The sequence below is a fragment of the Dromiciops gliroides genome, chromosome 4, assembly GCF_019393635.1.
Source record: "Dromiciops gliroides isolate mDroGli1 chromosome 4, mDroGli1.pri, whole genome shotgun sequence".
Classification (NCBI taxonomy): Eukaryota; Metazoa; Chordata; class Mammalia; order Microbiotheria; family Microbiotheriidae; genus Dromiciops; species Dromiciops gliroides.
In genome coordinates this window covers 76,378,102-76,404,413 of record NC_057864.1, presented here as the reverse complement: position 1 = coordinate 76,404,413, position 26,312 = coordinate 76,378,102, and the positions used below count along the sequence as shown (strand labels likewise).

At 38.2% G+C, this 26,312-nt stretch overlaps 1 protein-coding gene across 1 annotated transcript in view; it reads right to left on the bottom strand.

Moving 5' to 3' along the window:
* Positions 1–26,312, bottom strand: part of LAMC1 (laminin subunit gamma 1) — a 132,441-nt gene that overhangs the window by 12,082 nt on the left and 94,047 nt on the right. The window contains exons 6-24 of the mRNA XM_044002551.1: positions 26,012–26,129; positions 24,981–25,079; positions 24,756–24,892; positions 24,347–24,469; positions 24,063–24,252; positions 23,620–23,732; positions 21,112–21,333; positions 20,798–20,986; positions 18,157–18,402; positions 17,103–17,256; positions 16,342–16,484; positions 15,233–15,411; positions 14,821–14,977; positions 7,747–7,952; positions 6,094–6,173; positions 4,277–4,414; positions 2,218–2,362; positions 318–467; positions 19–133 (exon numbers count right to left, since the gene is read on the bottom strand). Coding sequence (XP_043858486.1) covers positions 19–133; positions 318–467; positions 2,218–2,362; positions 4,277–4,414; positions 6,094–6,173; positions 7,747–7,952; positions 14,821–14,977; positions 15,233–15,411; positions 16,342–16,484; positions 17,103–17,256; positions 18,157–18,402; positions 20,798–20,986; positions 21,112–21,333; positions 23,620–23,732; positions 24,063–24,252; positions 24,347–24,469; positions 24,756–24,892; positions 24,981–25,079; positions 26,012–26,129 — 2,904 coding nt within the window. The remainder of the gene's footprint in view (positions 1–18; positions 134–317; positions 468–2,217; positions 2,363–4,276; positions 4,415–6,093; positions 6,174–7,746; positions 7,953–14,820; positions 14,978–15,232; positions 15,412–16,341; positions 16,485–17,102; positions 17,257–18,156; positions 18,403–20,797; positions 20,987–21,111; positions 21,334–23,619; positions 23,733–24,062; positions 24,253–24,346; positions 24,470–24,755; positions 24,893–24,980; positions 25,080–26,011; positions 26,130–26,312) is intronic.

The following is a 26,312-nucleotide window of genomic DNA, read 5'->3' as shown; positions in this document are numbered from 1 at the left end:
AGTGGTTTTCTCTTCTACCTTTCAAGTTGTTGAGAATGTCATTGGCTTCTTGTAATGTGTTCTTCCCCTTTTTAGCAGCTTCCTCAGCAAGAGCCTTGGCAGCATCAGCTCGGGCCAGGAGTTGGTCAGCTGTCTATAATAAACACATGACAAGAGGGATGAGAAACTCCAAAACAAAATCCTCCATCTCTTCAGACAGGGCCATCACAGCAACCCATGTGGCCACAACTCCAGTTAAGGAGTCGCACCCACTCACCCTGGTGCTCCCATGCTGGCTCACACTCTTCATAGTCAAGTAATTCAAACACTGGCCTCACCTGCTGTTCTGTCTTTCCTTTCTCCAGGAGGTCCTTCACCTCAAGCTCCTTGCCCTTCATGTCTTCCCGGAGGTCTTCATAGTCCCTCAGCTTTTTGTCCATCATTTGTTCCAGGGCCTCTGCTTCCTTCTTGATCTTATTAGCCTCATTCTTCAAAAAACAAAACAAAACAAAACAAAAAAACCGGATAATTTTTAAAAGGCGATGCAACTTCTGAAGAGTGTAGTTCTGAAATCCCCAAGGCTCACAGTGCAAATTCATATATAGAGGGTCATGGTCTGAGAGCCCAGACTTGAGCTAGTTTTAATGACAAAACTGGGTACCATAAAAATGCCCAACAAATAAGTCTCTGTGAGGCACTAAGTTCCAACTTCAGCAGCACAGGGGCACACTCTGTATTCCTTCCTGTTGTACTGGGGCATTGACAGTAAAACTGAAGACAATTCAGTCCTACAGGACTTGAGATTCAGTTGGGAATTAGGAGAATGCAGAGATGAGGCTAAGCACCACCTCATTCCATCTATTTTGATGGAACTGAAAGCATCTTGACATGATTCTTTGACTAAAATTCTTTTTAGCAGTAGCAGGGGGTGCTGATACTAGGATTGCTGACTTTAATCTAATTTAATGTATTAAAATACAAATTTACATAAATAATCTTAGATTCAATTCAATGTTACAATACATGGCACTGGGCTAGACAGCTGGCGGGGAGGGAACGATAAAAATAAGAAAGGCCTGACCTCAAGGGATTTGTACTTTACTGGAGAGTGGGGGTGGGATAGGACATGCTTAAATGAACACAATAGATATGAAAATGGGCAAAAGAAAGAGCTAGGTAGAATGCCTTTTGACAAGGAAGAGAACAGTTTCAGCCAGGGGTGGTGGGAAGTGGTGGGAATCATGGACGTCTACCCAGAAGTAACAGCTGAGCTAAGCCCTAAAAGGAGTTAAAGATTGTGCAAATCTATAAATTTGGGAGGGGGGAAGGAGGCCAGGGTTGCCAGGACACAGCATATGCCAGAGTCATATGAAATAAGGCTGTCAAGGCAAGTAGTAGAAAAACCACAGGGTGTCTTTGAGGATGGGGGGGGGAGGGTTTCTATCTCCAAGGAAATAGGGAGCCGTTAAAGGTCTTTAACCAGGGGAGTGACTGAGTGATGGACTTGTGCCTGAAGGAGTTTACTTGGAGAATGAATTGGAAAGAGGAGAGGACAGATACAAGTAGGCCAATGAGGAAGCTATGATATTAGTGCAGACAAGAGTTAATGAAGGCCTGAACCAGAATGGTGTCTCTACTGATGGAGAAAAGAGAAGAAAAAAAATTATAAAGAGAATCCACAAAACTTGGCAACTAATTGGATACTTGGGACAAGAGAGAGAGAAGATTCAAGGATAACTCAAGGGTTACAGGCCTACTTGACAATGATAGGTAGATAAAGAGAGATATCATTTACATAACTGCTTTAAGGTCTACAAAGAGGTTTACATACGTAATTTCATTTGATTCTCAAAACTACCCAATGAGATAAGCTGTTATTACTATTCCCATTTTACAGATTAGCAAACTGAGGCTGAGAATTTAAGTGACTCATCTACTGAGTATCTGAGACAGCATCTGAACTCAGTTCTACCTGAATCCCAGCCCAATAATCTACCTCTGGGCTGTCTCACTTACAGGACATTTATGCCTCAAAAAGAAATAGAGAAGTTTAGAGGGGGGTCAAATTCGGTGGAGAAGACAGGTTTGGTTCTGGACACATGGTAGAGGTGCAGAGAAGACAGGCCCTGGATGGGCATATAGAACAAGCTGCTGGAGATTTGGGGGTGGAGGGAGCACTATTTGTTGGTGTGCATGCATGCGTGCATGTGGATGTCCCTGTGCACAAAGGCTCCACACCTCAAGGGCCACAGAATCCACAGGCGTTAGCTGAGCAACACTAGCATAAATCTCTACAGCTTTGTCTCCAGCTCGTTTTGCCTCTTCATGTACTCGGGTCGCCTGCTTCTCCAGGTCTCGTGAGAGGTTCTTCGCTTGTTCATATCTAAGGAACAGAAGACAAGGTTTAACTAATAACTGACATTTTAAGAGTCTTTGTAAAACAACCGACACAACTGCCTCCTCCTTGTTAGGTCCCGTGCAAAAGTGAGAGAGGCGCCCCTCCCCCTTTCAAACGAAGCCTGGAGGAGGACAGAGGTGGTGCACAATGCATTGAAAGATAAGTCAAAACGGCATAGGGACAGACACAAGGACTTTTCTGGAGAGGGAGTCTCCCTTCCAAAGTTAGCTGGCAGCTTCTTGGCTGAGCACGGAAAAGCTGCCTAGACAAGAGCTGGGTGAGAAGTAACCAGGAAAGGTCTGTGCAAGGTACAACGGGAGGAGAGGAACTGTCACGCATGAGGAGGAGCAAGCAGACTGGCTGCAAACAACACAGGGTGCGCCCTGAGGGGACTAACATGAAACCAGCCTGGAAAGAGAGGGAGCCAGACGAGCTTTTCATGCCAAATGCAGGCGCTTGTGTTTTGGCTGAGGGTCTTGAACAAGGCAGCGCTTTAAGCATCTCAATTTGGCACATACAAGGAGGATGGATTAGACGCAGGGAGAACAATGAGGGTGATTTTGGTGAGTGGCAAGAAAGGGATGGAAGTGAAAGATGCTGTGGAGGTACAATCAACAAGGACTGGATAACGATCAGATATGGGGGTGAGTGAAAATGAAGAGGGGATGATGATGATTCCCAGGTTTTAGACTTGGGTGACTGAGTGAGTAGTGGTGCACCTAATAGAAACAAGGAACTGGGGAGGAAGGGTGAGTTTAAGGAGAAAGACAACAATAATAGCTAGCATTTATTTAGTGCTTCCTCACAAGTGAGGTAGGTACCACTATTATCCCCATTTTGCATAAGAAAACAACCTGAGAGGTTAAGTGACTTGCCGAGGGTCATAGAGCTACTACCTGTCTAGGGCAGGATTTGAACTCAGGTCTTCCTGATTTCAAATCCAAAGCTCTACAACACCACATCTACCTGCTTAATAATAAAGGACAAGTTTTATTTTAGACGTGTTGAGCTTGAGAAACTTATGGGATATACTAAAAGGTACATTTAAAGCATGACTAAAAAACTAGGAAAAACAAGCATTTTAGCATGATTTTTTCTAATCTAATTGTACAGTTAGTAAATATTAAAAGAACTGAAGCAGATTTCAGTCTTTGGGACAGCACTTCCACCATTCCTACTGTGCTCAACAAAGGGCCTACTACGTACAATGTACTGTGAAGGCAGCTGAGACACAAAGACAAAAGAATATTTTTTTTAAATTTGTTTGTCTGTTTCGTAGGGCAATGAGGGTTAAGTGACTTGCCCAGGGTCACACAGCTAGTAAGCGTCAAGTCTCTGAGGCAGGATTTGAACTCACATCTTCCTGAATCCAGGGCTAGTGCTTTATACACTATGCCACCTAGCTGCCCCAAGACAAAAGAATTTAAAGGAAATTCCATTCCACTGGCAGAATACAACACAGCAAAATGCCAGCAATATGTTAACATTTTATTTAACAATAATTAATACCTAATTAAATTTAAATTTTATCTTATTATTTTTGTTTAAAACCCACAGACCACTTTTTTCAATCACCAGTACCTGCAGTCCATTAGCATATTTTCTCCTTGCCTCTATACCCATCAAGGCTATTGCATATGTTTCTTTTCATTTCTCCTTATTTAACAGTTTAAATGCCTTAATTAATTATTCTTTTATCTGCAATTCCAATAAGCAATCAAATAGACACAAAAGCCCTTGTTCTAATTTCCCTGACCCAACTGCTGTAGGACATTTAAAAAGCACAAGTAAAAAATCATCCAGAACATGCTCCAAATATGCCAGAATTTAATTTCTTGTTGCACCGTCTCTCACGCACACATCTAAAGGGCTCATCAAACACTTTTAATTTAGACTCACTTCCTATTAAGTTCTTCAATTTCATTTGCTGTTTGATTCTCTCCAGCCAAAGTCCTCAAGAGCAGATTATAGGCTTCAGTTGATGTATCATTGGCTGTCTTGGCTACTCGTACAATGTCATCAGCCTCTTTTTTATGTCTATGACAAAAAAAGAAAAACAATTCCATAAAAGTGAAGCTGCCCTAAGAATGTCCCCACAAAAAAATTTTGGCTTATCCCAGCTACATAAGACATTTCAATTAAACTACCAAGAAGTGTCTTGGATGAAGGTGTCACAATGAGAATAAGGTGTTACTTGTATTAGAGCAAAACTTAAAATTATAGTCCTGTCTTAATGCTACTCCTAGGCTCATGTTAATATCAGTCAAGCTAAGAACCTGCCCCTAACAATACTATATTTTTGTGATATTAAGAAAGGCTCCATAAATGAACAGCATAGATATGTCTTTCCAAAATCATCAGTGACTTCACAGATGATAAAACAGCATGACCGAAGTACTTATCAGTTAATTCTAAGGTTACACCAGTAAATCAGGATAGGCCAGATTCATAACATAAATGGTTAAAACTAGATGCTCATGAAAGTAAAATTCTAAAACATCCTATTGTTTAAAAAAAAACCCAAGTATTGCTCATAATAACTGTCAAAATAAGACAAACCGTTATAGGAGTTGAGTTTTTAAATTACTTATGCATTACATAATTTTGCACCATTCTCTAAAAATGTGGGAACTGGTAGTAGAATAATTCTTAATGTTTAAAAAAAGGTCACTGAATTCAGCAAAACTCCAGAAATACTATAAAATCTCATTAGTTCAGAGGTCATGATCATCTGGATAGAAGCTGGGCATAAATTTAACTCCTCTAACTAGTTTTGCTGGGTGAAATTATTTCCTTAGACAATTAACAGCATAAACCAAATAAAGAGTATATAGAAGTAAATGTCTATACTACTTGGGATAAGCTGAATTCAAGTATTAAAAATTAATTCAGAAGCACTAAATTATAATTCAAAGCCACCAACTATGTATCACTTTATTACCCTTGTTGAAAATACTGTTTATATTCCAGAGCAAGATAATGACATTTCTTAAAAATTCCATTCTAAGCAGACCACCTTTTACATCAGTCTGAATTACTAAAGCTGCACACTTATGAGAAAAACTACCTTAGTGTCGTTAAGGCTCTCTCAATGCAAGATCAACTGGGTCTCAGGGAAAATGTGTTATCTCAACAATGACAGTCCCTAAAGGTTACTTCTAACTTTTGGCATGATTATGAAGGATTTGGTTCATTGCTGTTAGCTTTCATGTGACGGATGGATTCCCTCCTCATTCATGGTTTTTTGTTTTGTTTTGTTGTTTTTGATTTTTGCAAAAAGCAACTCAGAATCATGTGAGTGAGCACAAGTTTTCCACTGTGAATCTTTGGATGGATATCTTCAATAATTAAGAACTAAATTATACATGAAGAGAAATCTATACAACATCATATACCACACAGTCAAGAACAAATGTACCCGAATTCAAAGTTTCTAAGTTTAGCCATGTTTGAGTCAATATAAAAAGGTGGAATGTTCTAAAGATCCCCAAACACTCTGAGCTCAAAGGGAGAGATTTTACACTAATTTTACAAAGGAAAGAACAGATAACAACAAGAATAACAATAATTACTTGGTGACAAAAGAAAATAATTAGTAAAGAAGTATAACTTGCTAAAAGCTGGTTATATGGAAAAATACACAAATGTGGGAGAGGAACACAGGTTAAACTTTGGTATAAAAAAATCTGTAATAAATACACGAATCTAGAAATTACCGTTCAGCAAGTTTACGAGCCTCTTCTGCCAAGAGAGTCATGTTGTTAGGATCACCAGTAGAATCTGGTTGGGTAATTGACTGAAAATGAAATAAAACAAAAAGAGGACTTACTTTCACAGAGAACTGAACTGTATGAATTTAAATAAGGGAAGGGTTTGTGAACGTCAATGGTAAGTATTATTTAGCAACATTTTCACCTTTCCAAAGATTTATATTATTATATAGAGATGATAAAATTGTAAGAGTTAGAAGGAACCACATTGATCACCCAATTCTTTTACTTGTGAAGCACGAGTCCCTTCTCTTCATAACACATATTCAGCAAATTTTCACCCAACCTCTGCTTAAACACAGCCAGAAAAGGGTATGTGTGATGTTCAGAGGCCGTTTATTCCATTTTTAGACAGCCAAAATCATTAGAAAGTTCTTCCTCATATTGAGTTAAACTGCTATCCCTTTAACTTCTATCCACGATCAGTCCCAAGTCCTCTTCTCTAGGCTCAAAAAAGAATACATCTCTTCCATAAACTAGCCCTTCAAATAAATATTTGATAATAGTGCCTACATCTCCATTAAATCTCTTCTGTAGGGTAAATATCTCCAGTATTGGCTGTTCCTCATATGAAATGGTTTCCAGTTCCCTCAACATCCTAATTACACTACTCCAGATGCATTTTAGCTCAACACTCCTCTTAAAATGTAGCACACAGAAGAAAATTTAATAATTCATATTATGATCTGACCAGCACAGAATACCATGGAATTAACACTTCTCTTGGTCTCAACACTTTCCTTCTATTCCCTTCTCCTCCCAAGGATGCCAGACCAAATCCCCACCTATCCAGGTTCCACCAATAATTATCCTTTCCAACAGTATAGCCAAAGACCCCTGGGACTTGCTATCATAGCTACCACAAAATTCTGATGGACTTTCCAACTAACCTATCCATGAATTCAAACCCAAGTCTTTGAGAGCAAGGACCATTTAAATTTGATGACTTACATTTACAATGGTTAGCTCAGTGCTCAGCAAAGGGTAAGTGCTTAAAAAATGCCTTTCCATCCTATTTCAACTAGGAAAGCCACGAGAACAGTCATTTGTTGATTCATACTGAATTTGCAGTCAATTAAATGACCTGGGTCGCCTTCAAATAAACTACTGCCTAGCCAGGTGTCTCCTATCCTACACTTGTAGAGTGGATATTTTTGAACCCAAGTATCATTCTTATTTTCACAAAAGAACAAAGGAATGCTTGATCTCCCAGGAGCATACAAACAAGCTGGCAAAACAAACACAAGGCTTATTTCTTGACAACTCTATGGGCAATGATACTAAAGCTCTATTTCATTAGAAAAATTATATCAAGGGAAAGTAGTAGTACAAGGAAAAGAGCAATGGACTGGGAGTGAAAACAACTCAATTCGTTGTGTACTCTCAGGCTAGTTTCTCTACTCCTGGTTCTCAGTTTCAGCATCTGTAAAACAAGGAAATTAGGAAACTTTCTCCCCAAAGTCTACTCCAGCTCTAAAAGTCTAAAGTCGTTTATTATGGACATCTATAGATAGAAAGAAGAGTTAAAATAGTTCATGACCTCCCTCCCAGTAACAAAATACACTGCAAGTCAGTATAGTGCACATGCCCTGCACTTACCACATTGGCAATGGCCACTTTTGCTTTCTCCAGTTCTCTGGAAGCAATTTCAATGAGCCTTTCTGTGCTCTCGACTCGTGTGCGGGCTTGCTCAGCTAAATTTCCTGTCTCTTCCACAGTGTTCCGGATATTCTGTAAGCGGCTGATTTGGCTGGACAGGGTATTATTCACCCTCTGGAGACGATCCATCAGGTTCTGGTCTATATCTACAAATGGGTGTGGGAGGGAAAGTACGTAATGTATTTGAAGGTGACAGAGATCATTCTAATTAAAATGTAGGGCTGGTGACTTATTCCAGGAGATACAATTTACATGGGATTGCAAAATGAATATAAAAAGTCTTACTCTAATGGTTTTGATCTTCAAACCCATTCTAAGCTATCACTGCTATCATAACACAAACATATTAACTGATGGTATCATCAATACCTAGGGCATATTTTTCTATATTACATAATTTGACCTTGGCAAATCACATGACATTTTAAAATCAACTATTGAGATTTTTTCTCACTCAATTTTCCAAAAATAGTTTTCTCTGTGAAATATGTGCAGCTCTGTCAAAAAGGCTTTCTCTCTATTTGTCATTGACTCTACAGTGGAACACTTCAACTGAATCCTATCCTCTCCCCTTTAATCTCTTCCTATCCCCATTCACTCCTTGTTATACTGCAACTGTAAGGTGCCCCACCAATCTAACTTTTCTATTCCTACTTAAATACTACTTAATACCACTGGACTAAGTGACGCAACGTTTACTAAGTGGATCCACTTCAAATTTAATCTCAACTTGGCTCTCACTGATACATGACAATCTTTTTTATTTTTCCCTGATTAATAATCGCAGCACGAATGTTCTCTTCTTCTCTTCTCTACTCATCCTACACAGCCCCCTTGCATTTCTTACTTGAATGAGAAAATGAGCTCATCTACCACCACTTATGTTGCTTCTCAAATCCCCACTATTCTCAATCTCCCTCTCCTTCTCTAAATTTCCCTTGTTTCTGTAAAGGGTGCAACTACCTTCTTTCCAGATATCTAGCATTCATCCTTCAAATGAAGACTTCATGAAAAAGACTTTATTGGCCAGCTATCTTTAAAGTAGTCCATTCTACTTAGGGACAGAGCTCCAATTATTAGGAAACATTTCTTTATGATATTTTTTTTACATTAGGAAGCATTTCTTTATATCATTCCTAAATTGTCCTATTTGCAACCTGAACCAACTGCTTCTGTTCTGCCTTCTGAGGCTATACAGAAAAAGTATAATCCTTCTTTCACATGAGGCTGCCCTCCCCCCTCATCTCACAGAGCTCATCAGTTTCCAAACCTTGTTGATTCCACTTCTAAAAGAGCTCTCAAATACCCTAGTTCAGGCCTCCTAACATCTCACTAGGAATATGACAAGAGCTGCTTAACTGGTCTCCCTACTTCAGTCTCCCCTCCCTCCAATCCATTCTCCACATAGCTACCAAATTAATCTTCCCCCAGTACAGGTCTGACCATGTCACATCCCTTTTCAAAAGCCTTAGGGGACTTCCTATTGCTTGTAAGATAATACACAAATTCTGCAGTTTGACATGTGAAGCTCTCCACAATACAGCTAACATCTCCCTTTCTAAAGATTTCATATTATTCCCTTTCCTATGATCTATGTTCTAGCTAAAGTGGCCTCCTAGTTTTCCCCCTGCACTCAATATATCCTCTTGTATCACCTCTGTTCCTTAACAGAGGAATTTCATGCCTGAAATGCACTCACTTTTCATCTCTTTCAGAATTCTCCACCCCCCTATTCCTCTATCTCTATTCTTTTTCTTGCTTATTCTCCCTGCCCCCATTCCCCTCCTCTTCATCCCTTCAAATGAAAATTTGTATGTTATATCCTCCTCACTAAGTTCTCTGAAGAAAAGGACTACTTCATTTTTCTTAGAATTGTTAACACCTTGCACACAACAGCCAGTTAATTAATTTGGTGGGTTGAAATCAATCAACTTGGTACACATACCTGGTGTCATAAAGATTCATAAACTGAATAAGAGCCCATCACATAGTGGTAATATTTAGAATTTTGGTGTACCAACAAATAGATAAGGACCATGAAGTGAATTCAGAGTTGGCTGGTTACTTATAATAGTACTATGCTCATTCCTGGTTTTTTCTATTTTAGAAATATAAAAAAATTCTGGGTCACAGGCAAGAACAAAAATGAATAAAGGTTTGGTAAATAAAGCTCTCTGGGGATTAAAAAAAGTTAAACACCAAAATTTGGCTCTGATGAAGAAAATGCTAAGGATGCCACAACAGTTTGAGTGTACAAGTTTCTCAACACACCTTGAAACTGGCAAAAAGAGATTAAGACTTTGAAATTATTTGATTAGGCCCAGGAAAAAAAAAACTTTTGGTTATGTCACCAGACATTAGGATACATTACCAAGAAGGTGGAGAATCCCCATTCTCTTGAGATTTTAAAAAATCAGTTACCCTATTATGGTGGGGCAGTTCTTTGGGAAACTAGTTCTGGAAGCAGGGTAGAGGAAGTACAGGATTATTTCAAGTTTTTTTCCAGTCTTAAGATCTTACTTCTAAGGTTTATTCACTCAATATTATCTCTTTTCATATTTTAGGATAGATTAAAATATAAAATACACATGACTGAATCCCATCTCAAAAGATAAAATAATTATTTTTAAATATTCTGTGGTTTTCACTTGAGCCTTAGGACAAAACAGTCAGGCATGTTCCACCCATCTGAGTACTGAGAAGCCTGATCATCAGCCACTCTCTGACAGAACTGCCGGAGCCAACTAAGGATGTTCATTATCCTGGGAGCCTGATGTGAAGGAGACGGAATATTGCTGTTTTCAAGTACTACCCTTCTTAAAACTTCCCAGCTTCTCTTCAACCAATAAAATGATTTATTTGGACAAGAGTAAAATGGAATAGAACTGAGATCTCTGTACTATAAGCAGAGCTGGAGAAGTAGAGGTTATGAAAGGAATCATGACAACATACTTCCCCCTTTCTAGTCCCAATGAAAAGTGATATTTGAATCAGGGAAGCAATTAAGATGGCAGTATCTTGAGTCATACCACAAATGGGTACATTGACAGGGCAACATGCTTTTAAGTAAAATATTTTCTTAAATATAAGAAACACAGATCTTTAGGCGGAATAGACAGCATCTGTTAAACTTCTATCTCTATGTCTTAAAACTAAAAACAAGCCATACAACAAAATGAAAAAACTACAGTTAAAGTAGGCCACTGACCTATTAATTTTTTTAAGTTTCTAAAAATGAATCTTATAAAACAGTTTCTGGGCACTCATACAAAAAGCAAACAAACTGGCCAAAACCAATAATAAAATTCTCTTGCCAGAAAAGTTCTATCTTCTCCTAAATCCCCAACAAATTCAGTCCCTGAATTCAACTAAAGCACAGCTGAGCCTTGCACTGGGCCCAACAGGTTTATAAGTAATATATTTAGAGGACATCAAAATAAACTGTCTTCGACCCAGTTATCCTTGCCAGTCCTCTGCTTTTTAAAAAAATAATAAACATTTTAATTTATAGTTTTGAGTTCAAAATTTTATCCCTCCTTCCCTCTGTCCCTTGCCCCCTTCCATAGGCAGTAAGCAATCAGATATGGGTTATACATGTGCAATTATGGGAAACATTACTATATTTGTCATTTTGTACAAAAACACTTGAATAAAAGAAAAAAATGAAAGTGAAAAATAGCCTGTTTCAGTCTGTGTTCAATCAATATCAGTTCTTTCTTTGGAGGTGGATAGTATGCTTCATCATTAGTCCTTTGGGATTGTCTTGGATCATTGTATTGCTGAGAAGAGTTAAGTCATTCACAGTTCTTCATCAAACAATATTGCTTTCTCTGCGCACAACTTTCTCCTGGTTCTGCTCACTTCACTATACATCAGTTCATACAAGTCTTTCTAGGCCTTCCTGAAATCATCCTGCTTGTCATTTCTCATAGCACAATAACATCCCATCACCATCATAAACCACAGCTTGTTTAGCCATTCCTCAATTGATGGGCATTCCTTTGATTTCCAATTCTTAGCCACCACAAAGAGAACTGCTATAAATCTTTTTGTACAAATCGGTCTTTTTCTTTTTTGGGGGATGTCTTTGGGATATAAACCTAGCAGTGGAATTGCTGGATCAAAGGGTATGCATATAGCTCTTTGGGCGCAGTTCTCCAGAAAGTCCCCAGCTTTTTTATTGCATATCTTCCCCTACTAGCCTATAAAGACATTCCAAATGTTTTGCCTTTGGGGAAAAAGACAATTCCTCTAAGAAAAAAGCCTGAATACCAGTTCAATGATGGAAATTATTCCTTAATAACAATGACGATAATGACATCTTAAATGGAGTGCTTCTTTACATTTTACAGAGTATTTTTACACACACCATCTCATTTGGTTCTCACTATAACCCTGTGGAGGAGGCAGAGTAGGTATTACTACCCTTGTTTTTTAAATGAGGTAACTAAGGCTGAACAAAGTTAAATCATTTGCCTAAAGTCATATAGCCCGCAAGTGGTAGTCAGGCCTCAAACATAGGATTCCTAATTCTTTTTTTGGGGGGGGAGGGGGCGGGCAGGGCAATGAGGGTTAAGTGACTTGCCCAGGGTCACACAGCTAGTAAGTGTCAAGTGTCTGAGGCCAGATTTGAACTCAGATCCTCCTGAATCCAGGGCCAGTGCTTTATCCACTGTGCCACCTAGCCGCCCCAGATTCCTGACTCTTAATCCGTGAGCAGTTCCTGTTTGCTACAATCTAGAGATGAGATGCAGTTTTGAATGCTACACAAAAATTCTACCTTTTCTTTAGCTTCCCTTTAAAGATCTGAAAAAGTGAAACAGAAACACCGAGTCCTATACCTCTAGCCTAATCATAAAGAACTGACTTGCAGGTTACCTTTTCTCCTCCTCAGCTGGGGTAAAATTAGTGACTTATCTCAAAGGAAATGTTTTGGTACTTTTTCAATAAGACTTACCTGACTTTAAAAAATTTTTAAATTAATTTCTACAAAATCTACCCAACATTTCCACTGAGAGCCATTCAAAACTAAAACCAACAACCACAAAACAGAAATGTTCCCATTTAAAAACTCCCCAAATAAACTTCATAATAACTAGAATGAACCAAAGGTCAAATGGGCTGGCTTGGGAAGTGTGAGAGGATGAACTGGTTGACTTTCCCATCTCACTTTCTGGAGATTAGAAGGGATTCTTGACCAGGTGCAAATTGGTCTAAATGGCCTCTGAGGTCCCTGTTAACTGCAAAACTCAGTGATTTAAATACCTTTGGGGAGAAGTGTTAGGGTGGTGACCAAATCCATGTCACGATGGGCACTGTAGGATACCAGCAGTTACGCATGTTGAGATTTGTAGTTCTTAACTAGTAACTCTTCCTCAGTTTCCCAGCTGTACTACCTCCTTGTGTATCCTCCATGTCTATCGATAGAAGAACTTCTGTTTCTAAGCATTTCCCCCAATGACAAGCTCACAGTTCTAAAAGTTCTACCACTTCCCCTCTTCACTCTCACCTGACTATCTGCAGTATCTAACAGAGCTGTTGCAACACCACAATTTGACTAATAGATAATCATATTCTAAATACCTGATGGAACTTCAGTATTAAATTCTTTATGTTTGAGACCAAAAGCACACAGCTGATGCTTAATAAATACTTGTTGATCAGTAAAACAAATTCAAAATACTAATTTATATCAATTTTACAAATTCAAATTTGTTTATTAGGTGCACAAAGAATAATGGATAGTTATGTTAGAAATAGATACTACCTAGTTACTGCTATTCTGATAGGACATTGGCTCTGATTTATTTCAAAGAGATGCCAATTGCCCATGCTATACTCATGAGTATACAGGTACATAATAGACAATGGCTCACATGCAGAAGTATAATGGCCTATTTACAAATGGCTATGTTCTGATGGAAAATAGATGGGCCCTTTCCAAGGACAAGAAAAGTTTAACTCAAGGCTTAAAAAAAAATAAAAACAGTTGCTTCCATTAAGCATGGTGGCACACCCCAGTAAATCCTTACTACTGGGAGGTTAGCCCTGGTGGATCATTTGAGCTCCAGAGTTTTGAGCTGCAATAGGGATAAGCCAAAAGAGTGACCACATTGAGTCCAGCACCAACGTGACAAGGCTTTGGGAGCAGGGGACCAACAGGCTGCCTAAGGAGGATGAACCAATCCAGGTTAGAAAGAGAACAAGTCAAAGCTTCTGTGCTTATTAGTAGGGGGCCTAGACTGATGGGTGGCTGATAGCACTACCAGGCTTAAAAAATAGGGAGACCCAGTCCCCCAAAATAAATAAAAATAGCTGATTCTTTTTAAAAGTCAACAAAACTATTTTACCGTATTGCCTTCCATTTTCACCTTTTAATTTGATTTTAATTTCAATGCCCTTAACTACTCTTCAGATTTATCTGTGCAGAGACATGGATACTCTCAGAAAAACCTGGAAAGACTTATATGAACTGATTCAAAGTGGAATGAACATAACCAGGAGAACATTGTACACAGTAACAATAATATTTAGGATGATCAACTGTGAATAACTTAGCTATTCTTGGCAATACAATGATCCAAGACAATTTCAAAGAACTTATGATGAAAAATGCTATCCAGCTCCAGAGAAAAAAATTGATGGAGTCTGAATGCAGATTGAAATATACTTTTTTACCTTTACTTTTCTTCTTTTTTTGTTGTGCGTTTTCTTTCACAACATGACTAATATGGAAATATGTTTAGCATGACTGTATATGTATAATATCAAATTGCTTGCCTTCTCAATGAGGGGAGATGAAAGGGGGAGAAAATTTGGAAGGTAAAATTTTTAAAAAACAAATGTAAGGAAGTGTTTTTACATGTGATTGGGGGAAAAAAATCAAATATTTTTTGAAACTCTTAAAAACCTTGACTACTGAGCGTATGAAATTCATAATACAATATATTGCCTTTGGGTAATAACTACATTAATCAACTGGCCAGTCCAATGGAAGCCACCAGTAACACCAACCTTTGATATCCTGGGCTTCACGCAGTAGGTCCATAACATCTCTCTCTGCTGCCTTCAGTCTGTCCTCAAAGGCTTGATCTGTCACTGTTTCCTCTCCAGTTCCAAGGTTTGCTATAAGGTTCTCTAACTCCTGGAGCTTCACTCGATGCTCAGCAACCTCAAGAAAGTAAAGGAAGAAATGAGGGCACAGGTGAAATGCCTTCTCAGGCACTCTCCCAGAAGTCTTCCTGAAGAGACAGGATTCTAGCTAGTGCCTACTGCTTCCTTACCAGGTGTAAAATGAATAAGAACAAAGATCAAAATTCCATGTAAATTCTATACCTACTGGCAGGTAGCAGTATGCCAAGAGAATTTAAGATGTTTTTCTACCTTAAATGGCAAAAGTCCTAGGAAGGCCCTGCTACAGACTTACTTTATCTTTCACCAGTCGATAGCAGGCAGGACACTCCTGGCAGCCAGGCCATGACCGATTATAGAAATAGTTTTCTTCACACTGGTCACAGCGATTTCCCACAAAGCCTTCCTTGCATTCACAACGACCGTCATCTTTACACTGGAGTGAAAGCGACCCCTCAGGGTGACAGTCACATGCTGCAGAATAAAAAGGAGAAAGTCTCCATTAGAATGGGACTGGGGAAGGAAGGAGAAGAGGTGCTCTCTTTGAACTGTACGCTGCTTATTGGGAAATGGAAGACACCACTATCACCATTACGGACTGCAAGAGAGAGCATTTACCAGATATTAAACAAAACACGTCTGCCTGGAAGGCAGCACAGAAACTTTTAGAGCAAACACAAGGTTTAAGTGCAGTGCGTGCCCTATGAGATACATTACATGGTATCTTGGGATGATGACAATCATTCCACTTATCGCCCTGGAACCATTTACCTTGAGGAGAGTCACCTCCATCCTTACCATTCCTCTGTTTTCAATGTTTCCTCATGAAGAAGCCAGAAGACTCAAATGAATATGGAGGTATGACTGTGGTGTAATTTTATGATATGTTTACTAATATTATTCCTTAGTTTAGGTCAATAACATGTAACACTCCAGAGAAGAAAGACAAGAATTTAGAAAGCAGAAAACCTAAGTTTACTGGGACATGCTTCCAAGGAACTGTATATGTTAAGGAAAGAAAGATTTTTATAATTAGATCTGCTCCCCAAAAGCACCAAAGGATGAGAAACAACTGCTATAAACAAATAAACAAAAAAGGTCCTGTAAATAGCCTATGTAAAGAGAGGTGATCAAGGAATGGTTTAATTTACTGGATCAAAAGTAAAAATAACCATCTACAAATAACGTAGTATGGGAAACAGAAGAAACAGATAAAATCTTTACCAAGTAATCTTTTAAACTATCTAGACTTTTAAGAATCAAATGTGTAATCATCTACCTATGGATGATTTAGGCAAATTCCTGTATTAGTAAGGCAATAAGCCATAGAAGTAGAGACCCCTTCTAGCCCTGAGATCAGAAGCAAAGAACGTGAGAAGATGTACTGTGCCATCGGTGCCTTACGTTTGCAGCCTTCTGGTCCAAAACCAAAGTGGTTGGGCTCACACTGCTCGCAGCGTTGACCAGTGATGCCTGGCTGACATTCACACTGGCCAGTGCGAATGTCACATTGGCCATTGGTGGAACCTAGAGCATGACAGTTACATCTGAAAATGAAATATAAAATAATTTTGTTTTAGATAAAAGAAACAGATTTTGAATGAACGATTTTCTAAGTGTACACAAGAACTGTCTTTTTCTACTAGAAGAGGACAAATACTGCTGACTAGGAGTTAAGTTCTTGTGTGTACTAAGTATGACTCAAGTTTTAATGAGTCCTATACAAATTCTTTTTTACCCTAACACAAACTTTGACCTTTGCCCTGTCAAAACCACATGTGGATTCTTTTATTTTTCTTTCTTAAAGTTAAGTACAGAGCTCTGAAAAAAGGAAGAAAATATTGCCAATCAATAGTGTCCTGTATGGAGTGGAAGCTAAACAGACACTTATGGTTCCAATTAAATATAATTTCTTTTCACTTATAAACCATCTCCTCTAAAACATAGGAAAAATGCTATAACTAAGGGATAATAACAACAAGTAGCATCTGTAAAGTGCTTTACTTTTGTTATCTCACTTGATCCTTACAAAAACCCTGTAAAATAAGTGCTATTCTTTATCTCCATTGTACAGATGAACTGAAACTGAGAGATTAAGTGATTTGCCCAAAGTCCTGTAGCTGGTAAGTGCTCTTGGGCAGGATTTAAACACAGGCCCTCCTTACCTCTCACATCCTCGTCCACTCTGTAAATTATAGAATCCAGGATCACAGGCGCTGCAATCCCTCTCAGTGACGTGAGGGAGGCATTCACACTGCCCAGTGACTTGATTACAAGTAGTCTGCTGATTCACAGTACCATAAGGATTACAACTACAAGCTAAGGGATAGGAAAAAATGCAGATTAACTGGGGAAAATGTTGATAAAGAGGATCTGCCTATAAACTCTTTTATCTGAATGTTCAACTCAATTCTCTGGCCATCTCCAAATGAACATTCTTCCCCCTGACATTTTCTTGCCAAATGACTTATTGCTGTGCATATATTTGCCACCCTCAAAGGCTGAACCCATCACGATTTACAGTTGGAACTGTAGTCAAATCAATATTGCCACTGCTACCAGAAAGTGTTGTCAGCCAAGTCCCCCAAGGCTCCACTCATCACCCCTTTGGCTTCCCAAATGGAAACATTCCTTACTCCTTTAACCATCACTCACTACCCTTTATACAGTGCCTCCTCTTCTTAAGAAGGTAAGCTCCTTGAAGGTAAGGAGGACTGTACTGCTTTTGAATTTGTATAAATCTGTATTTTGTATTATACAGATTATAAAACACATATTGTATAAAATAATGTATTTTGTATCTGTATAAATTTCCTTCCTTTCCTCCCTTTGATAAATTCAGCTTAGAGATGACCAACAAAGGCTAGACAGGTCAATCACAATACTCAAGATGGTGGGGGTGGGGGGTAGGGAAGGGAATAAAAGCATTTATAAAGCTCTTATGTGCCAGGTACTATGCTAAGTGCTTTACAATTATTGTGTCATATGATCTCACAACAACCCTGATAGGTACTGTTAGCACCCAATTTTAAAGCTGAGGAAACAAAGGCAGAGTGACTTGCCCTGGGTCACAGAGCTAGTAAGCGTCTGAGGCTGCATTTGAACTCAGGTCCTTTTGCATCACCTAGCTCCAGAAAATGAACACCTCAATATGAAATGTATAATGAGGCTATGTCCTTTCTTTATGGGGTCATCAGGCTCTAAGTTGAAAACTATTACCTTTGCACTTGTCTACTGGGTTGGGGGCCAGGGGATTTCCAAAAAAACCATCTTTGCAGCGGTCACAATAAAAGCCAGCAGTGTTATAGATGCACTTCAAGCATTCTCCAGTTAAGCGGTTGCAATTTCCAACTGCATTGGGATCAATGTTGTCACTGCACTGACAAGGTCGGCAAAGTCTTGTGGGGCCATTTTCACCAAGGGGGTCTCCAAAATAGCCATCATCACAAAGCTCACATCTTTTACCTGCAAAGCAGAGAAATCGATGTTGTAGGTTTAAAGGAGCCTCACTGAATTCTGTCTATTAATGCTACTGATAATGAAAGGATTAACAACCCAATAGCCAGAGAACAGTCTGGCTTCTTCAGGAGGGAACACTTCTTCAGAGGCTCTTATTACAGAACAATGGTATTTTTAAAAGGACCCTGAAGATCATCTAGCCCAGTGGTTTCCAAAGCAGAATACACAGGATGTTCAACTGTGATGTGGGAAAATAATAGAAATTCCATTTATATTTTTAATTTAAAAAAGAAAGCAACTAATCTTTATTAAGTATTTATATAAAATATTAATATATAGAGTGGGGCCAGCGCCTTCATTTCATTTGTCAGTTACATATCCTGTAAGGTGTGTGAGGCTGACGATAGTGTCCTTACTCATGGTCACTCACCTTGAGCATACTGCAGTATATCACAGTTTAAGCTTTCCCAGCTAAGTACATTTAAAAATCATATTATCTAGTTTTAGTTAAACTAACCCTCACAAAATGGGCAAGTGGCCTAAAAAGATTCCTATTCAGGAACCATGGACTACAAACAGTATTAAAGTTGTACATATAAGTTAACAAGAAAGTAGCAGAACTGATAATCCAAGCTCTGTACAGTCACATTTCAAGGTAAAAACATTAACAATTTAATTAGATTGGATAAGAAGTCAGCCCCCCCCCCCCAACTGAAGTAACTAAAATCTGAAATATGGATTTATATCAGCTAGGAATAATGATGAACCCTAACCCAAGTATATAATATGCTTTCAGATATTAGTTAATAATAGTGAAACCATTACAATTAGCAAGATTTTAGAACTAAGACATTGTTAATAGTGACCTTTCCTCCCTCTTGAGCATGCAAGGATCCCCAATGTCTTTCTTCAACCTAAAGGTATGAGGGTGAGGAGAGAGTCGATCCTGCTGATACCTGAGAAAGCAATTTCTTTCTTTTTTTTTTTTTTTTGGTGAGGCAATTGGGGTTAAGTGACTTGCCCAGGGTCACACAGCCAGTAAGCAATTTCATTCTAATTTATATGCTGGCCTTCTATAATTTCTCCCAAAGTGGTTCAGCTCATTAGTTCCTATTATTCCAAAAATAAAATCACTTTATCACTGATAAATAATGCTCAAGTATTTAATCACATGAAATGTCAGAATAAAGTTAAGTTACAGAATAAGTAAAATGACATAATATTGTAGGCTATACTAAGGAATCAACATATACACATTATATTGCTAACAGATTATTTTCTTAGCTAGATGTTACATGTGTCTTCTTTAGGCAGAAGTATTATTTAGTGTATAGAGCAAAATGGAAACAAAGAATTGAGAATTTTATATAGAGTTACATTTTTTAGTATTTTCTATAAATGTACTTTGAGATCATCAAATGATCTCTGTTCTTTTCACTGATTTCCCATCAATAGTAATTAAGACTGTATCAGACACAAAAATAGCTTAGAGGGAGCCAAAAACAGAGTCTAAGAACACTGCTAGAGAACTTCTCCACTAATGCAGAGGCAACAATCACCTGAAGAAATGAAGCAGGTAATCACTGAAGTCCCACCACTGATTCTAGCAATTAGGATATTAGATAAAATAGCAATTAGGCCTTAGGTAAGAAAGGCCTTATTTTATATTAAAGTCTAAAGATTACAGAAATAAATATATGAGTTTATCACCTTCAGTAGCAACTGAAGATGGCCTTTCCCACCTTGATATACCTAACAAAAAGTTTAGTGCAGGGGCAGATAGATGGCGCAGTGGATAGAGCACCAGCCCTGGAGTCAGGAGTACCTGAGTTCAAATCCGGCCTCAGACACTTAACACTTGCTAGCTGTGTGACCCTGGGCAAGTCACTTAACCCCAATTGCCTCACTAAAAAAAAAGTTTTGTGCAGAGTCCTGGTGTATTTTATTTTTCTTTTTCATTCATTCATTCATTTATTCATTTTTCGGGATAATGAGAGTTAAGTGACTTGCCCAGGGTCACACAGCTAATAAGTGTCACCTTTCTGAGGCCGGATTTGAACTCAGGTCCTCCTGAATCCAGGGCTGGTGCTTTATCCACTGTGCCATCTAGCTACCCTTGTGCCACCTAGCTGCCCAATGTATTTTAAAAGTATACCATTCTGGACAAAGTACCAATTATTTTTAAAGCTACCACGAAACATGGAGCCCTTAGTATAAGCACAGAAACAATTTGCCCTCCTCATCTGGTTTGACATTTACCAAAAATATCTAAAAATTGTTACAATACTCTTATGCATCAGGACAACAAAAATATTTGAAACAAAAAAAAGTCCCAGATAAATTTATTAAGATCATTGTGAAGAAACAATCTCACTGAATGCTGTTGGAAATGTAGCCTTACCAGTGGTGCCAGTAGGACAGTTGGTGCATACCACTTCCTTTGTCTTGGGCACAACGGCACAACTTGAGCCTCCTGGGCATGGACAAGGCTGACAGTCAGAGGAAGTACCAGCTGTTGAATCTCCATAGTAGCCATCAACACACTTTTCACAATGTGGACCAGCTGTGTTATCTCTGCAGTTACAAACACCTATTTGAAAGTAGGAAATTAAAGGAATAGATACACATAGTAAATAAAACTTCTTATTCTTTCTTCTCCCTTAAAAAAAACCCAGAAAATTCATATCTTGTAGCTGCACCAGATCACATCCTTACCTGTCTCAGGGTCACAGGTTTCACTATGTCCATTGCAGGTACAAAGCACACAAGGACTGTAAGGTCCAAGACTAGGTGTTTCCCTCTTGTATCCTGAGACACACAGTTGACAAAACTGCCCTCCATATCCCACAGGGCAGGTACAGGACTCTACCCAAACTGCAGGGACCCCAGGTCCACGCTGAGCACTTGCCAAAGTAACATCATCCAAATATCCAGTACCTATGTATAGATGCAAGAGAACCAATCAGTCAATAAACATTTATTAAGAGACAACGACTCAACCCCCATTGCCCCGCCAAAAAAAAAAAAGAGACAATGAGATTTCACTTAACTATAAACCTTGTAGAGACCTAACTTTTACTCTAACAGATAATTCAATCAGTTATATCTTTTTAAAATGGTGGAAAGCAAAAAAGCAATGGAAATGTCAGGAATGAAAAACTAATCATTACCATATCTCTTCCATTAGAGATTTTAGTTAGTACGTACACACTCATAAGGTAGCCCAAGAAAAGGCCATATAGAACACTATTACTTGACTTTTATGGGTGTCAGTATACTACACAAAAATACTTATCTAATGCTTTCCAAACTCATGAGATATAATTTCCAAATGACTTCTTAGAAGAAATGAGGGACTATTTATATACTGAATGCCACCACATCTTACTTATGCTTAAAATAATTATTAGAAGACTGGCAATCAGAAATAATTTTTCTTCTGATTTTAGTCTACCAACGACTTCTGATATGTATTTCCCACTCCATCTGTGAAACAAAGTATACTATGTAAACAAAGTTGAATAGAATCAACATTTTGAGAAGCACACAATAAAGACATGTGGGACATCTTTGTTAATTTGGAGAAAAGGGTGCTAATCCTGATGCTCCATTGGAATGGGTCTTTCTCTGTCTCCACCCTTCCTGGCTGCTCTGACAGGAGCATCTGACCCTGTTCATCACTCCTGATACTTTCTCCCCCCTGAGCTTCCGAGACATCCCCCTCTGTAAGACTACAGAGGGGGTAAAGAACAGTACATAACATATGAGGTATTAAGTACTGTATGACATCTGAGTATTGCACCTGCACAAACCAAACATGTCCCCAGGTGCCAGTGACTGCCACTATCATTTATCCCTCCAAAATCATGGAGAACAAAGACTAGGTCTCATAGGATAGAATGAAAGTAAATGTCCTGATTTTCAGAAGAGGAAAAAACAGATTCTTTAAAGTATAAGTCTGTGAGCTTGACTTTTATTTCTAGCAAACTTCCACACACGTATGATTAAAAGGATGGTTTGTTAATATCTAGGGGGAAAAAAGTAGTGACCGTTATGAGCCAGTATAGCTTCAAAAAGAGATCAAAATAATACAACAGTGTTGAGTTCAGCAAAATGTCAATGAAGATGAGTTAGGAATAATTAATCTGGCAGTTAATTATGCAGTGCCTTAGGACAAATCAATCAACAAGTACTTGTTAAAGCATCTCCTGTGTGCCAGGCACAATGGATACAAGTAAAATAATGAAATAATTCTGCCCTTATTGCAGAAGTAAGTGAAATCCAGGCAAAGGCAAGATCACAAACTATTACTTAAATATTTTACTGTCATCTAACATGTTACATGTTTGTGTCTTGTCTTACCAACTAAATTTAAAATTTCTTGAACAAAGGAATTATACCTCATATACACAACTTCCAAAGTGTACGCCCAGCATGCAGTAGGTACACAATAAATACTGATTTAATCAATTTAAGTAAAGCATTTGTGAGCTAACTTACATTGATCTAGACTTTTTGTTTTTAAACACTACAATCACATTACATCTAAGGATTTATTAAATGTTGCAGATGAAAAGGTTATAATTTTTTAAAAATCCTAACAAAAACCCCCAAATACTGTAGTTTAAAAGTGAGATTTATTTTATGTCTTTGAAGCAAAAGTTCTTTGAGTGTGACCTTAAAAGCAAGATGAGATATAATTTTGCAAAGTTCTGGCTAGGTGAGACCTTCACGAGAAAGTGGGATACCAGGTGATAAATTATTTAGGCCAAAGCAACTAATTTCAGTCAACTTCTAAGGTACTGGGGGGAGGGGGTTTGTGATCTTTATCAATGAAAAGCGTTTCTGTACAGAGATCTGATATATAAGGATCAAGTGAAAATGGTCATTTTTAATGCTTTATGTAACATATACTTTTCTTGAATTCTAACTTCAATATTAAAAACTCACAGAAATTATAAACTGTGGTAATTCTGTGGAGCACAGACCTAATGTTTACCTTTATATTATCAGTGAGGAACAAAGGGGAGGCTTTACTACTTGTAGATCAACTATAAAGAGCACTTTTAAAGTGCCTGTTTTATGCAGTGTTATCACACAACATTATGATCCCTCTGGAGCAATAAGACTCACATATACTTTAACTTGTAAGTTACTCTGGATTCTACAAGTTGACCACCACCCCTCAGAGCCTCAGAGCGTCCAAATGACGCTATCACTTACTTTTCTCACTGTATGTCCCACGAATCTTGATAGAAGTTAAATTATTTAGTAGTTTTTGAAATTCAAAAGGAGTAAGTGTCGGTCTCCAGGGATAATCTGTTGCTTCATGAAGTCTGAAGGGAAAAGTTCATATTAGCTCTGTAGTCATAGTTTCTGGAAGCTCACAATGAACTCTTTGTTCATTATACCACCAATGCAATATATTAAATATACAAATGCAAAAAAATCTTTGTCAGAGCTTTTAGTTCCTCTGACACAATCACCGGAAAGCACAAATAGTAGGAAACCATCCTTTCACATATATTAGGTAAACACAAACCACTCAAGATAAGATTTACAAGTCATAGTAACCAGTTCCTTTTCTCTGCACTCCCTTCCCCCCCTACCCCAAGAGCAAAGATGGATTTCATGCCCTCAAATGGCAAAGAAGGTTGCCACCTTACCTAAAAACGTATTTCACAGTGGTCTCACTTGGGTAGGAGTTGCCCTGAGCAATTAAGGGAACAGATATTCTAAGACCAGCGCCTTCAAGGACCAGATCTTCTGCAGAGAGGCGTGTGTCCCGCCTTTCCACTCGAAAGGAGAAAGTGAGATTCTGACCATAACTCAACAGGTGGTTACCTAAAAACTTGTCTGAAATACAGAAACAAAATACCAAAGATACACAACAAAGTAGAAATATGGAATATATAAAATACCAAATAAACACCCTTCTAGCTTCACTTACCAGGTGCAATGAAGTATATGGGAAAGTAGCTATCTGAGATCACAGATATCTCCTGGCTCTCTGAAGACCACTGGAGCGAAGTCTCAGAGCCATCCCGCTGTTCAGCACGCCATCCTTCCTTATCTGGAAGCAGAGAACAAAAATAAACGTGCTTTTGTAGTTGTAATACTATGTTAAAATCAAAACTGACCATGAGACACATCTCATGTTAAACTTTCATCTATTTAGTATGTAATTTATACCTGCCATTAAACCGTAAGGACTTTTCAACCATAATTTCCCCCAGTAAATAAAAAAAGCTAATCAAGGAAAAAACAAAACACATCAAATCTCAGAAAGCCATTATGAGTACTCCTTTTAATAGTCTAAGTACAGTTTAGCTGTTCAGATATAGAAAGACCCAAATTACCAATCTGGAAAGTGGAGGTGATGGAGTGGACACTGTATCCTTCTGCATTCGTGCAGACAGAAGAATGCCCAAAACAGAAGCAAGGGGTACAGCCTCGAGGATTGGATGACTCCAAATGAAAAAACCCAGGTTTGCACCTATACATAAGTGGAGAAAGAATTAATTATTTATAGCTTGGGGTGTCACTAGATAAAATATGGTGTCGCTACAACAAAGATTAACTACCTCTCACAGTTGAATCCTTCCACGTTGTCTTTACAAATACAACGACCAGTTTCAACATTACATTCATCTGTGCTTCCTGCAGGATTGCAGGAACATGGCCTATTTAATAGAAAAAAAGATAAAAATTCATTAATATACAGATTTCAAATATAATTGGAAAAAGAAATCTCACTCTAAAACAAAGTCAGCTTTTAAATATACAAATTAATGAACAAGAGCAGATGATACAATGAATTCAGAAACACACTCTGTGTGTGTGTGTGTGTGTGTGTGTGTGTGTGTTTAGTGGATCGGGCACTGGGTTTGGAGTCTGAAAGACCTAAGTTCAAATCTGGCCTTGGACACTTAGCTATGTGAACCTGGAACAGTCATTTAACCCCTGTTTGCCTCATGTTCCTCATCTGTAAAATGAGGATAATGACAGCATGTATGCCTGAAGTTTGTTGTCAGGAGCAAATGACATAATAATAATGCCATAGACTAAGTACCACATAAATGTTAAAAACCAAAAAACTGATTATATTAGAAATGTATTTCCTCCAGTGGAAGATTATTGTGCCATAAGAAACAATAAATATGAAGACTAGAGAAAGAACATGAGGATGAGAGGCATATGAATTGATGCAAAGTGCACTAAATAGAACCAGGAAAACAATATACATGGTACATACAGGGAAAAATGATAAAACTTCTTCCAAAAGCAAAAGTGAATTATGAGCAATTATAATAATGATCAAGCTGGGCCCAAAAGAGATGAAAAAATAAGCCTTCTTTCTTTCTTTGGCAAAGAGTGTGGGTCACTAGGGGGGCAGAACACTGCACACACTGTCAAATTCAGTTGATGTGTTGGCTGTCTTTGCTTAACTTCCTTTTTCTTATCCTTTTTTATCCTTTGTTGCAAGGGATGGCTCTCTAGCTAGGAAATGAGGGTAACATTATTTGGAAACAGGTGACATCAAAACAAAAGACACTGATAAAGAAATACATCTCCTTCCTACTTATATACTTAATATTTATTTCAAATTTCTTACCTGCATCCTGCCTCTGTAAGAGAATGGAATCCAGGCTGGCACTGATCACATTTGTCACCCATCACACCTGGCTTACAGCTACATCGTCCATAATTATCACACTGTGTACTGAGAGAGCCTAGGTAGGAAAAGAGATCAATTTTATAATGTTCTACTGTCTATCACAGAACATGTCATATAAAAGGCAACACTGAAATAAAGTGTCAGATAAAGTCCCACAGACTTTGCTAAACAGAAGCTATTTCCAAAAATTGATTGAGTTTAATTCTCAGAGGTCTATAGATAGGTCAAATGACAAGTT